Source organism: Hippocampus guttulatus, chromosome 4, assembly GCF_054856545.1.
Source record: "Hippocampus guttulatus isolate MCC_2025c chromosome 4, RoL_Hgut_1.0, whole genome shotgun sequence".
In the NCBI taxonomy this organism is placed as follows: domain Eukaryota; kingdom Metazoa; phylum Chordata; class Actinopteri; order Syngnathiformes; family Syngnathidae; genus Hippocampus; species Hippocampus guttulatus.
In genome coordinates, this window is record NC_141264.1 from 5,846,595 (window position 1) to 5,862,247 (window position 15,653).

Below are 15,653 nucleotides of genomic sequence, written 5' to 3' on the forward strand. Positions count from 1 at the left end.
ACACACGACAGTCTCCAAGTGCCTACTTCAAAGCAGCCACCTCTACATCATCCGCACATGAAGATGTTCTTAAAAACATACGTTGCAAATGTTGATCTCCTGCACGGACTCCAGTGAGTCCGTTTCTGCCTCTGTCATGTCAAAGACTCTGTATGCCTCTCGTGCACTGAATTTTAAGGGAATGAGAGGAGCCGCTTCCACTGGCCGAGAACCAAGTTGGCTGTGTTCACTCCCACAATGGGGCAAACACCCGTTTCTAACTATGCATCTATGAAAATCCCAAAAGAAAGAAAACTCCACCCATGCGCGGATGTAGACTGTGATTTGTGCTAGATTTGCACTCGGGACAAAAAAAGGGCCCCGGGAGTCAGCAAGGCAAGAAATCAAGAGATGGCGAGTGAGCTCCATAAGTCATAATTCAGGAGCTGCTCGGACCAAGTCTAAAAAGCTGAACTTCAATTTATAGCCAACCCAAGAAATAGACTTTTTGAAGAGATTTTTCTTTCTATTACTGTCATGTCAACTGTTAATGGCTCAGTTCGTCACTCCGGTTGATACTTGCTTTTAGTTTGGATTGTGTGTTGCTTATTTTGTTGACGGTTCTGTCACACGTTCTTCTTTTATGTGTTTGCTTCATTGTAGGATCATAATGCCAAGGAAAAAGCACTACAGAGCATCTCATCCATGTCCTCTTCTCAGATCGTTTCAGCCACTGCCATACACACCAAGCTACTACCGGGAATCGTGCGGGCCAACTTTTCTGGAAGCACACAGGTAACACGTGCTGGCGTACACTCATCCTCCCCTAAACATAAATACATCTGAATTAAAGTCATGAAAAGCAACAGGTTTGTTTTAGTTTTTAAGCAAAACGGGTTCCACCAAAAAATTGCACACTCAAAAATGTACAATTTTTATGTATTTTCTTTAATGCTTGGTTCTTATATATCATGAGTACTGTGACTTAAAACATCTCTTTATAATAAATAATCAAACCACACATTTTCAAATCATTACCATAATTGTTCCACAGATTTACACTTTTAACCGAGTATGTACATGAGTTCCCTTCATGTTTAACTTGTCTCTGTACAGTATACGAACTATTTTTTAAAGTAAACTATTTATTAAAGAATGCAAACACTTTGTTTTTCTTATTTCTTCTTTCTACCCACAATCTTGCTGCTGTAGACTGTAAATTTCCCCAGTGTGGGACAAATAAAGGTTATCTTATCTAATCTTATCTTATTTTGCTTTTTTTTTTTTGCTTTTTCTGTATTTGCTTTATATGTATTTCCCCAAAACTCAATACCATATGTCATATATGGATGTAACAGCAACCTCTTAATAATGCATGTTATGCTTTGGTGTTCAAAACATTCTTAATTTTACCAATAATAGCTATAACCAAATTTTTTTTAATGTTATTTACTTGTTCCATTTCAATCGAATGTCCCTTGATTATACCGTGTTTTTTTTTCAGTACCAGAGGTAAAGTTTTTTTCAAAATTAGCGGTAAATTATTGCACAGGTGTCAAACTCCAAACTTCGAGGGCAACTATCCTGGAGGTTTTAAGGCCTCTTTCACACCACTCACATGTCAGCTGTCAGGAAGTTTGTATGCACCATTGGCCTAGTGTAGAATGCACCGTTGTAAAGTCAGACCCGTTGTCGGGGTCTCTGGGGGGGACATTTTCGGCTGATTCAAATCGGGCTATCGAGACAAATGATCCCTCTGATTGGCTGTTACCTAGCAAATCAGTGCACGAGATGAGAGCAGAAGCGACAAACGCAAAGAGCGAAGAAGACATTGAGAAAGAAGACATGGACAGTTTTGTGCATTTTGTACTTTATTACATCTCAGGGCATGCATGTTGTTCACATGGCCACAAGGACGGAATTCATGAGCATGATTCAGGAGGGGCCACCCTTGTATTTACGTCAGGAGAGATTGATTAGTGCTTGAACATCTCAGGGTATACTTATTGCCCCCCAGATTGGTGCCTGTACATCTGGTTTCACCCTGGTAGACAAGAGGGTAGCCTCCTTCCACCTTTAGATGGAGAATGGGTCCTCACTGCTGTTTATGCGTAGGCACCAAAGTTTTTCTGAAGACATTGGAAAAGGTTGCTGGAGAGAGCTCCCTCTGTACTCCCTCATACTGCTGGGGAACTTCAGTGCTCATGTGTGCAATGACAGTAAGAACTATAAGGGTACGGTTGGGAGGAACTGCACCCCGCCGCAATCAGTACCCGAGCGATGTTCTGTTATTGAACTTCTGTGCTCATCGTGTCTCATTCATAAGGGTGTCCACTTGGCACCAGGGCACCCTAAGCCACAGTTCAATGATCGACTTTGTGGTCACGTCATCGGACTTGCGGCCACATGTCTTGGACATTCAGGTGATGAGGGTGTTGGCTCCGATGGTGGTGGCAGATGCCAGTCCAACCTGGCAGACTCAAACGAGCGGTGACTGGTAATGTTGTGCTGGAAACATTTGGCAGAGTCCCCTGTTAGAAGGAGTTTCAGCTCACACTTCCGGCAGAACTTTGCTCACATCCCGGGGGAAGCGGGGGGAAATTGAGTCAGACTGAACCATGCTCCGTGCCTTCATTGTTGAGGCGGCCGACCAGAGCTGTGGCCGTGAGGTGATGAGTGACTGTCATGGCGGCAACCCTCGAGCCTGTTGGTGGGCACCAGCGGTGAGATTTTCCCTCAAGCAGAAGAAGTCCTTTCGGGCCTTTTTGGCCTGTGGGAATCCTGAGGCAGCTGATGGTCCTGGTTGGTCGAATGGAACGTAGCTTTTGTTGTTGCCAAGGTGTCTCAGGGGAGAAAGCAGTGCACCGTGGGGATGGGGCAAATGCTGACTTTGACTTGGGATGTTTTGAATCAGTGGGGAGAATACTTATGAACTCAATTCCACCAAAATGCTTTCCCTTGGGGTTTCTGAGGCAGGCTTTCCTAGTTCTGGGGTTGAGGTCACCGAGGTTGTTAAAAGGCTCCTGAATGTTCGATACTAACTTGTGCCCTGGAAAAACTGCACAAGATTCGATCGCACCTTTAAAAAGAAAACAACAACTATTTTATGTTTATTTCCTGGCTCAGAGATTCGTTTTGCTCAGTTTTAACCAATATAGACAAAGAAATTATGATATTCATTCGCGGTATCTCTAATTTTTATACAATTTAATACTCTCCCGATTCCTTGTGTATTTTTATTCTGGTCCTATAATGTGCAACAATGCGATTCCTAACTTGATCTCATCATACTTACTAATTTATTTTTGTATTTCTAGCTGTGGCAGGGGATGATTCCTGGAGGACAGTCGAGTTCCGCCTCAGAAGAGTAAGTCACATTGTGCACTCTTTCAAGCTGTTTTATTGTTATTCAATATCACGTGTATCGCATTGTAGTGTGTATGAGTGGCCTTTAATTAAGCAGCAATGTGTTCCCAGTTTTTGTTTTGGGAAGATGTAGGAACTGGACCTTAAAATAACAACTTCAAAATAATTTCGTTGGCACTTGGTTCGTGCTAGTTCCTAACAATGTACCAAACCGGGCATCCCTTATGTTGTGTTCACAATCGTGTCATTGCTAAAAGCGGGTACACATGCCAATTTTTTTTTTTTTTTACTGCCGGTAATTTGAACCAAATATAAAGCAGAAGAAAAAGTAGTTGAAGGAATATGAGAAGCCATGACAAACTCGGTACCGACCACAAACATAAGGTTTTGCACTCATAAATATTTAACAGATTTAACATTTAATATTGTCGACTTTTGACCGTTTTCCGAGCAGATCGGGAAGCGGGACTCTGAAGGTGCGCTTCGCTGTCACGTATAGGAGAGGAAACGCAGGAGTTAGGAGAATGAATAAAAAACAAATTTCTGAGAAAAGTTTCTTTTTTTTTCGGGAAGGGTAAAAGGCCCAGCCAGGAGACAGAAGAGGAGCCTACGACTTTCAAGAAAGAGTAGGCTACATTTTATAGACAGTATCAGGAGTCCTATTTCAAATACGGCTTTATCTCAATGAGAGATCAACATGCACCAAGATATAAGCGGCGATGGTGATTTTTCATGCTTTTTTATTTGCTGCGTATCTTATTTTGAAGGCACTTTTGAATGTTAACATAGCGACCAGAGAATATTGTGGCCAGATAGGATGTTCCTTGTGTCATGATTCGTGTTTATTATTATGTTTTGAAAATACCACACTTTTCATGCAGGTCATATCATATTATATTGTTGTATCTATCCGGCCTGAAAGTACGGTCCCTGAAAATATTGTCTGACATGAAACCGGTCCGTGGGGCAAAAAAGGTTGGGGACCTCTGCTCTTGTGGATACATAACGCCACCGCAGCCCCTACTATAGCTTCTATTCTATGCGTCTTATAATGCGGTGCAGTCTATTCATGAAAACAGTTTTAAAATCAGCCATTCATTGAAGGTGGGCCTTATACCCTGAAGGGGCCTTATACAGTGGTACCTCTACTTATGAACGTCTCTTCATACGAAGTTTTCAAGTTTTGAAACGTTTCAACAGCAAAAAAAATTGCCTCTTGTTAAGAAAGAAATCTCAAGATCCAAAAGGTATCTAACATACTTGGAGCTGCTCTGCCATTGGCTACTACCCAGCATCATCCTGGCATACCATTGGCTAAGAGGGACCTTACCTTATGTGTCTGAGTTTGGATAGATAGATCGACAGATAGCTCTGTGTCTCTGCAGCGTCCTCGTCATTTGCCCCTTTGGCCAGGCGGCGTTCCAATCGTTTTATGTAAATGTGAATCATCCAGAAAAAGTGTTCACCAGTCGGGCGATTGCTCACTATGCTGATGTTAGCCTTGGACTTTTTCAAAGGATTCTTAAAAGCCGTCAAAAGCAAACGTCATTTGATCAGTTCTTTACAAAACGCCAGGCAAAAAACAACTTCTGAGAGAGAACATGCACTAAAGAGTGCAAAAAACGATGAGGACTCAGTTAAAAGTCAAATGACCATCATTTTTATTCTTTAGTGTATTCTTTGTTTTTTTACGTTATGCACAACTCTCATTTATTGTGCAATATAAAATCTATGTATAAAATGTATTTGTTACATATTTTGATGCATTTCTATGCTTTAGCAAACATTTATATCAGAATTTGTTTTGGGAGGACGAGGGGGGTGGGCTTGGAACGGATACGGGCATTTACATGGACAACACGTCTCTACTTACAAAGAGGTACCACTGGACAGAAAAATAAGGGTAATACATTTTTTATTACCACTGTTCTTTAAAGACTCCCACTGTAAATCAAGATGTTTTCTGGAAAAATGACACGTAAAAGCCTTTGCATTTATGTAGTTTGGTGTGACCCCAAAATGTGATAAGTTGTGTTGCTCATGCGGGGGAAAAAGCACTTCTCTTGTTTGGAACAGATTAATTCATTTAAATTTAGCGTATTTAGATTTGACCCTCCTGTCTATAAGAATAATCCTTCATGTCTAGAGTTCAAGTTGAAGTCACATGACTGCGGAACGGTAATGAGGATATGAAATGAGACCTTCATAGCTTTTAGACCCTCTTGACCTCTTTTGCTTGTGCAAGTGTTCTCTCCAAGTCACAGAACACACCGTAATCCCTTTCAGTACGCCGCAGGTACAATGTGACTGGCCATGCTGTGTCTTGTGTCCTTTCAGCCTTTTAATAGTGCCCTTTCTTTCTGCCTCTTTCTCTCAGCATCAAGCCGTTCTCGCAGCAAGCCTACTCAGTGCAGACAGCAGGGACCACCACAATCACAGGTGAGAGGAACCGCACGACAATTATCTCTTTTCTCTGAAGCGAACAGGTGGTCCTCCTGCTTACTCTTTAGGCCGCTGCTTCTTCATAGAGTAGTCTTTGATTGGGCCAGGTCACCATGAGGCTTGCTTTGAGGAAAGGTCCCGAGTAGAACTAAGTGGGTTCGTCTGTCTCCTTCGATTGTATATAGCAATCAATTTAAGCTTATTTAATTGTGCATGCAGTCACTGACTGTTATGTTTTTCCAATTTTGACAGTCAAAATTATGAACATTTTGTTTAAATATCATAAAAATCTTTTTTTATGTACCGTACATTATTTATATGAGATTGTCATATTGAACACAGTGGTGAGGCTCATGGCTGGTGAGGCACTGACAATACGGTCACATTTACAAATTTGTGTGCCAGAGTGGCATGGCAGCCTAACATTAAAAGCGAGCGAAGAAAAAAAAATACATCAGCATTGTTTTCACACATAAAACATTTGACCTTTAAAAAACCTTGCATTTCCAGCGATTTTGAAAGAGCAAATTAGCCATCACAATTTCTTACTTACTCAACATGAACAATAAGAGAGTGGAATTAAGTAAAACATAATGAAACTGACATGGAGATGCATAAATGTAGTGTCGCTGTTTTCAGCGACAATTAGGACAAAATATCTTCACACACTACGAAAATGCTGGTCATGTGACGATAATGTGAACTAAATCTGTCATGCCAGATGCTTGACCAATAAAAACGAATCTAAATGTGCTTTCCAAAATAAAAACGACGTTAAAACGAGACATGTCGAAATGTCACGGATTGTCATGTGTTATTTCGGCGTCTTTTACTCCATCCTGACTAGCGGTAGCATTTGGATCAGAAGAAGAAGAATGCGGTGGGCGACAACTTGGTCAGCACAGTTGAACACAGAGAAAGGGAGCGATGGCCGACCAGTCGGGGGTTTTCTTTAGACAACAAACATTTGGGCACACTTTTGTTACATGTAGACTTGTAGAGAAGAAAATGAATGTGTTGTGGAAAAATTAAAGGGGGAGAAAAGTGGCCACAAAATCACACATTCAAACTAATCTGATAATAATTCTCAAAGCATCCGAAAAGAAACAGAGGTCATTCAAGACATTCATATCATGTTAAGTTTCTTATTTCGAAAACCAGCGTCAAACAATGATGCTGTTGTTAATATTTCACTTTGCGTGTGTGTGTGTGTGTGTCTGTGCGTGCGTGCGCGAGCTGGAGCGTGAGTGAGTGTGTGTTTTTGTGTGTGTTGGCGGCATTGCGATAATATTTTATTTAAATGGTTGTGTTTGCGCGTCTAACATACAAAAAAAAAAACAAATATGTTGTATCACAAAGTAATTCAAGTCAGAGCCTCTTCTGTGTCTGAGATGGATTTATTCTTGGATCTAGAAGGTTGCAATTGGGTCTGGCTTGAAGGAAAATGTTGCTTTTGTCGATACGATTAGGAACTTAAACGATATTGACAGGCTTAAATAGAATTGCATTCCTGAAAAGAGACTACAAAACAAATTTCTTTGACGAAAAGTTGACTGAAATGCCACCAGACTGAAGCACCTGGGACGAAAGCCAAATTGTGGCAGCGTTTTTAGTTTCTGGACCTGAATTTGACACATCTGCAAAAATGTCATCAGTATCTTTGACGAAAACTAGTCATCGGTTTTCATCAACTAAAAGCAGGGGTGGCCAACCCGCGGCTCGCGAGCCGCATTCTGCTCTTTGGGTGGTTCCATGCGGCTCCCGGGCTTTCACACGACAATTGTCGAAAACGTCTCGGCGATGGCGCTGCTATTCAAACAACGGTGCTTAATACACAGAACGTACTACGTCAGCCTATCATCAATCCCGTTACTTGATTGACATAGAGGGCAACCAATCAGATGACTGAATCACCGCTCATGCGCAGACAACGGCGCTAAGTGCTCAGTGCTAAGCTAGTCAGCGAATTACCTCTGTTTTTAGGGCAGGGGTGCCCAATACGTCGATCGCAATCAACCAAGAGCCAGCAGACTGGTCCCAAGTCGACCACGAGCGGTGGGAGGAGGAAATGGGGGGGGGGGGGGGGTTGTGTGTTTGTGTCTTAATGTTTTATTTATGGTCGGGCGCTCCGGCTGTTGCTTGTCGTGGCGTGCATGCATATGTGCGCGAGTGCATCGTCGTGTGTGTGTGTGTGAGTGTGTGGGGCTCTTTGCAGTAACACAGTAAAAATATTGGCTCTTGTCTCTGACTGGTTGGCCACCCCTGAACTAGAGTATAGACCTCATTGACAATTGTAAAAGATTAAATGACGAAAATGAGACGAAAATGCTGACATTTTTATATGACTGAAAATTGACGAGACTAATCAGAGTATGAACATGACAAAAATGAATAAAAACAGCTTGACACAAAGACGAGACTTAAACTAAAACAGGCCAACAAAAACAACACCACATAAAGGTTCCATGGAATACAGGAATGCAGTGAGATGATAACTAAAGTCAGGTTTTAGGTTTGGGATATTTCTGCATAGCGTGTGATTGCAAAGCAGTGTCATCTGGAAAGAGTACATTTTTCTCAGAAGAATGTCATTTTCAAGATGACATGAATCAGTCTGCGTTTGTAACCTCTTATGCCACAATTTACGATGCCGCAATTATAGAAACCTCCCATGCAGAAAAAAAAGCACTATAACAACATGCAACTGTGCCACGTCATCTGGAGCGGTTCAGAATCAGAATCAATTATCAAGTGACATAAAATACATCATACTCACTCGAAATGATGGATTATTAATTTGTGTAGATTGCGACAGACGTGTTTTGCGCATCAAACTTGACTTCCTCCGACCGACCAATCAGAGGACATCTTGGAAGGCCATGATGAATTTGAAGTCTGATTGGTTCAAGTGCTCACAGAGTTGAAGTAACATTGGCCAATACGACTGATTCAGAAGGCTCAGAGCAGATGAAACTGACATGGCAACACAAAAAAAAAAAATAATATCGAACAGAGTACTGGAAGCAGTGCAGCCTCGAGAAATAAAACAAAATGAAGAGAGTAGAGCGTTGGGAATAAAGTAATGCAATATCATTGAATAAATATTACATTTAGGTTGTAAAAGAAGGTTAGTGCTTCAGCCAGCAGAGAAGGCCTTACTGGCCCTGACTGCTTGTTACTCAGATCTGTTTGATATTGTCAACAGTGATGGAATCTTTTTTGAGGGCTGTTGCCTTGCTTTAAAAAAATGTAAATCAATGCTGTTGCATTAATTTGTAATTAAACATAATTTAATGTTGACCCCACTGCGTGTGTGTGTGTGTGTGTGTGTGTGTGTGTGTGTGTGTGTGTGTGTGTGTGTGTGTGTGTGTGTGTGGTTCAGGTTATGAGCGTCCTGCAGCCGAGTCACACAGAGAACCAGCATGGCAGGGTCGCTCCATCGGCACCACTAAACTTAGGCTGGTGGAGTTCTCGTCGTTCCTGGAAACCCACCGAGACCAAGAAGCAGTCAGTATCACACAAACATACACGCACACACACACACACACTCAAATGACAGATAGCCCACGTTAAGCCTCCATTGTGTGTCCACGTATGACTAACCTTGTTAAAGCTCTTCAGTCGATCGTTCATGCTGCCACACAATGGATTCAATGCCATTTTTCTGCCTTGCACACACAGACAGCCGGCATTCATCTTGATCTTTTTTTTTTTACTTTAATTACTGCGCACGATACTTTAACTTACAACAGGCAGAAACATTATTGAGTACTTCAAGAACTCAACGCACATTAATATGATTTCTATGAAAGCTTAGATAGTTAATGTGACTTTCTGTGCTGTGTGTGATTAATTTGTATGAGGGAACTTAATTGACATTTTTTACCTCCTTTACAGCCCAATTAATATGAATTACAAGACTCAAGTTGAAACCAGCCAACATATACTGTGTACACTCTGTGTGTAAATATAAATAGCGTAATTTACTCTGTGTGTGTTGGGGGGGGGGGCATCAGTGTGTGTGTGTATGTGTCTGTCTATCTATCTATCTATCTATCTATCTATCTATCTATCTATCTATCTATCTAGATATGGAGATATATATACTGTATATATATATATATATATACATATATGGAAAATGGATGGATAGTCGGATATACAGTATAAAAATCCTCATCTCACCCCTCGGGTGGTGTCCGTCCCTCATTCAGCTCGGGTCCTCTACCAGAGGCCAGGAAGCTGTATCCTTGCTGTTCCCAGCACTGCACATTTCTGGACTGAGATGTCCGATGTTGTTCCCGGGATCTGTTGCAACCACTCATCTAGTTTGGGGGTCACTGCCCCGAGTGCTCTGACCACCACAGGCACGACTGTCACCTTTACCTTCCAGGCTCTCTCCAGCTCCTCTCTGAGCCCTTGGTATTTCTCGAGTTTCTCGTGTTCCTTCTTTCTAATGTTGCTAACCAAAGAAACGGGCAAAGAGTCGGGCATCGCACTGCTGAGATGGCTGTATTTATGGCACTGGTTCCCTATGCTCCTTAAACTCAACTCGAGATTTGTCTTTTTGCTCTCAATTGAACCTTACACAGCTGCGTCACCACTACGCACATAAACCTGTGCGTTTCTCTATCAAGCAACCTGCTCCTCAGGCGTGCACACTCCAACCGCAAATGGCTGATTAGCTACAATGTGAAGACAGACTTGGACAGTTTCATTGGTCCAATGTGACAAGACTATGGCTAAATCTATTGATGGCTTGAAGTTCATCAATAAGAATTCATAAATAAACCATGTCACAAATTTCCGAAACCTTGATGCCATAATTGACAACCCTGCTTGTAAATGTTCTTGTTGTGTCTGTCGCCGTCTGATATGTCCATTCTTTTCCACTCCTCAGTGCAACAAGCACCTGTTTGTGCACATCAACCAGAGCAATCCCAGCTACAGCGACCCCCTGCTGGAATGTGTGGACATCAGGCAAATCTACGACAAGTTCCCAGAGAAGAAAGGCGGCCTGAAGGAGCTGTTTGCAAAGGGCCCGCAAAATGCTTTCTATCTCATCAAGTTTTGGGTGAGCGCAGAACTGAGTTGAACTTGTTGCATATTGTATATTCGTGGTTTGCGCCATCTCTATTCCAAACCCAACAAATTCAAATCGGCTTCAGTGTTGTCCAATATAGGGTTGTAGGTCATCCAGTAGTTTTCCATTGTGCCGGCAAGTGGGAGGGTGTGTCTATATTCTATATGTGTGATGTCTTTCCACCTGGGATATGGAAGCGGCGCAGTGACGAACACACACTGGCTTTGTTTGAACACCTGCTCACCTCCCCACTCCCATGTTACTCCATCTCCAATTCAAAATACATCTGACGTTAAACATCACCGAGACCCAAGAGCTGTTGTGATTATTTATGGACAATTTGATTGAACAGAAATGATCAGCCGGTGCTTCATTGTTGTGTGATTTCGGGATAATTCCACGTCAACCTCCCCAGTGACGCTTCTTCAATTTGCCTGCCGTTTATTCTCTTGTGCCTTACAACGAATGTCAAATGAAAGAATCCAAGTTGTGGCCCGTCCAAGTTGGAGGGTCACACCCACTTTTGGGATCCAGGAATTGCGCACTAAATTTTAGACCATATTTGGAGACCCTCATCTGTCATTTTAAGGTAGATACAGACCTGTAAATTGTAAATCTATGTAGTCTGACCCCACCTATCAGAATAGGTGCTTGAAAAAAGCGCAGGTATACAATTTTTAGATATATTAACCCTTTAAAAGTGGATTTTTTTTTTCATGACGCAATACATTGTTTTAATTATGCTGGTCCATATCTTGGAAATATTTTGTGTTGGTGGGGTTTCAATTGATTTATCATCATAAAATATATATGCAAAGGGTTTTAACATTTTCTCCTTTGAGCTCCGGGTTGGGCTCGTCTTTTCCTCTTTTTCATGATTTAGCATGATAGCTGGGAACTCTGCTGGACTTCCAGAGTTTCAAGGCACGCAGGCCTACTTCCGGCCACTAGATAGCCACGTGGGCACATGATGTTGGGAATGAGCTTTTTGCCCCATCAACAGTCAACTGCCGTCATCATTTTGAGCCAATAAAAACGTCTCCAACTCATTCACTCTGAACCAGGGCCGTCAAGGGCACATTAGGCTAGATTTCTCCCTATTTCAACACAACTGATTCAAATGATCAGGATCGTTATCAGGCTTTTGCAACGCTTGCTGTCAGACACATGAATGGGCAGTTCAACAACAGTTGACCGACTTACTGGATTTAGGATTTTTCAGAAAACATCCCGAAATAGTATGATAATGTGTATAGATTTTCCTGGATCCCCAAAGTTTAAACAAAGTCATGTTTAAACTTTGATGGGCCATAACGGGAAAACCGTTTGAGCTGGGAAGCTGAAACCTCGGCTTCTTTTATTTTGACATCATAAGGCAATAAAAGAATAAACATCAGGTACATTGAAGAGGTGTCACTTGGGAAAGTGTGTGATTCGACGTGGATTATTTTCAGAGACTCGACAAATGGACAGGAAGTACCAGGGGAATTCGAGATTTTCCTCAGCAATGCTTTTTGATTTACAATTTAATTTATTTTTAAATTGATGTCACATTTTCTCACAGAGACTGGTCTCCTTAGCGAGCGAGCGAGGAACACAATAGTGGTTAGACTAAAGATTTAATTGATCGAACACATTCACATGCAAATATTGCAAAAAAAAAAAAAGGAAATCACATATGTATTTTAAAGCATTCATTCATTCATCTTCCGAACCGCTTCATCCTCACTAGGGTCGCGGGGGGTGCTGGAGCCTATCCCAGCTGCCATCAGGCAGTAGGCGGGGGACACCCTGAATTGGTTGCCAGCCAATTCATGCGAAAAAGTTGGGTTAAAATAATGTTTGAATCTATTTAAATAAGCTTGCGACGACTTTATTCAATATATACATTATGCTCCTTTAACAAAAAAGCACACTGATATGCGTATGTGTGTGTGTGTGTGTGTGTGTGTGCGTGTGTGTGCGTTCATGGCACACATGCACCTGACTCCCACCACACTGTTGTCCTTGGAGAACTCATTACAAGTTGTGCACACCATCCTCACTTCTCTCAATTAGTCATTGAGGAGCAACGTGTTCTCATTAGTCTGCTCTGAATATTGTCTTTTCTCTGCCTAAATGTAATTCTAATTACGGTGTTGTTTCCAAGTGTTGTTGGATGAATTCTACATGAGGATTACAGATGGTTAAAAAAAACAAAACACAAATACTACATTTAAACCGTTACAATTCTTAACATAACGTTTTGGTTTCTTATTGAAAATAAATCGTTCTTGTTAAGGAAGTAATTTGAAAAGAGATTAAATCATTTTCCTTTTCAGATAAATGCTCATTTCAAAGTGTCAACAACAACAAAAAGCATGTCCTGGAATGATGCGGTGCTGTTTGACACCATTTTCAATTATACACCCTGTTTTGTTAAAATAATAGAAATGATTTGTTCCCGCAGAATAGTTGATATTCGATGCAGCCCATGTATTGGATCTTGTTAGCCAAGTGGTATATAACCTGATGTTGAAGCCGGTTAGCACGCAGTACAAAAGTTGTTCTGAGAAAACAACCAAGTTCTAATAATGAGGTCGACAGAGGTTCCCAATAATTTGATTGCTGAACTGGATGGGGCACACACGCACGCACGCACGCACACACACACACACGCACACACACACACACACCCACACACACCCACACACACACACACACACACACACACACACACACACAGTGTTCTTTTATTCCAGTAGTTAACTCAAAAAGTGGCATTCACAGCATATAAAATTATTCTTAGGCCAATTTGTACCCAATTTCTACATTAAAAAGATTTTTTTTTTTTAATGTTCCCTGTGATTGGCTGGCGACCTGTCCGGGGTTAGTCTTTCTTTTTTTTTCCTTTTTACTCTTCCATGACAACTTTGAGGCTTTGTTAGTTGTACCTCATAATCATTAAATGTATATATTTTTAAATGCATTACAGTCATGGTGCGTGGTGAATCCGTATAATACAAAGTACTGTATATGAGTCCGTTTAGATTGGAATGAATGACCTAAATTGGGGTTTCCACAAATGTTTTGAGGTTTAATTGAGATTTATTGCAGCAGTGTGAAATGTTTAACTCTCACCTTGTAAATGTGTGGGTAAGAGGATACCAGTAAAAAACTGCAAAATTGTGTATTTTTACTCGCTGTATCTCCAGATTGCTCGAGGCCTTGGAAATTTTAATTCATATTTCCGGAATCATTTTTATACAATACAATCCATCTTTATATGAAATCATAGTTTACGATCCCCTTCCACGACACCCGTAGCTGAAACAAAGTGCTTTAAAGATCATTTAGCATAAAATAAGAACAATACAACAGAACACATAATAAAACATTGACAAAAATACAACAACTTCTGCCATTGTCTCAGTTTATATTGTCTCTTGTGCTTCATTCACATCGAGGTGTTCCTCCTGTAACAGTCATATCACAATTAAAGCAGGAGTTGGCATGAAAATTGCTCCCAACAACAGATTTAATTGGGAAATACCAAAACCAGCAGCTGAGATCAACTATAAATATTGTATAGTACATACTATACGGTACTATAAGATTTCCATTTCTAGATTCATTTGGTGATGCAGGTAAAACACCACGCTGGTCCCCGAGAATCAATACGAATGGACTGCATGGTCAAACAAGTCCACGGTTGCCAGAAGCACACATTATTCAATTTGATTACATTGTACATGTTAGCATAATGTATCGCATAATACAGAAGAAATATGAATAATATGCATTGTGTACATCTGTAAAACTTAAAAGGTCTTGAGCAACTTCGAAACATATATATATAAATGTTTCTCAGGTTTTGCCAAGCATTTCTTGTATTTATTCAAGCGTATTGGTGAGGTGAGAGCAGGCACGGCTCCAGGACTTTTCACTCCAGAGGCTTATGGAGGGGCGGCTTGACCGATACATAGAGGCGCTGAGGAAATCATTTCTAAATACATTTTAGAATGTAAAATAAAATGCAAGAGGGGCTTAACTGTGCTACACAGATTTCTGACGGGGCTATAGCACCCCCTAGCCCTGGTGAAGTGGCTTCATTGAGTGAGACCATCAACTGTTAAAATTTAAAATATAAGGAACACCCGAACCTACAATATGTATAAAACTAATCACCCACAACGTTTTCAGTCACTTGTTTAATCTGAAGGGATATTTCAGAAGGTAATAATGCTTTTACTGTAATTGCCAGAGACAAATGCCTTACAGGTATAAACGATGACTTACTTATTTATCAAGTTTAACATTTTGATTATTTTATGCAGTTTAAAAAAAATGTCTTCACATTCTTTAAAGTAATATTATGTGATGCAATTCTATCCGACTGCAAACTATAATCCGAAAGGTAAGGCCATTGTTATCAATGTGAGGCATTTTGAATATGGTTCCTGTATGAACAGTGGTAGCCAACAGAGGGCGCTATTTGACCAGTGTTTTGATTTGAGCAGAATCGTCCTGAGCCACGCAAACTTGAGAATTAGATAACCCTTGAGACATAAGTGAAGGTTGTCTCTTCATCTCATTTGTGTAGTTTTACGACATTCTTTCTTTTTGTTTCCCTCTCGGCAGGCTGACCTAAATTACAATGCACAAGAAGACCCCGCGGCCTTTTATGGGGTCACTAGCCAGTATGAGAGCTCAGAGAACATGACGATTACCTGCTCAACCAAGGTCTGCTCTTTTGGCAAGCAGGTCGTCGAGAAGGTGGAGGTAAGATTGTATTTCTTTCTAC

General features: G+C 41.1%; 1 protein-coding gene across 1 annotated transcript in view; it reads left to right on the forward strand.

Annotated features, from left to right (window-relative positions):
• LOC147205749 (transcriptional enhancer factor TEF-1-like) overlaps positions 1-15,653 on the forward strand; it is a 54,899-nt gene that overhangs the window by 31,708 nt on the left and 7,538 nt on the right. Inside the window, exons 5-10 of the mRNA XM_086109058.1 lie at positions 643-774; positions 3,297-3,346; positions 5,723-5,784; positions 9,170-9,294; positions 10,688-10,861; positions 15,491-15,631. Coding sequence (XP_085965184.1) covers positions 643-774; positions 3,297-3,346; positions 5,723-5,784; positions 9,170-9,294; positions 10,688-10,861; positions 15,491-15,631 — 684 coding nt within the window. The remainder of the gene's footprint in view (positions 1-642; positions 775-3,296; positions 3,347-5,722; positions 5,785-9,169; positions 9,295-10,687; positions 10,862-15,490; positions 15,632-15,653) is intronic.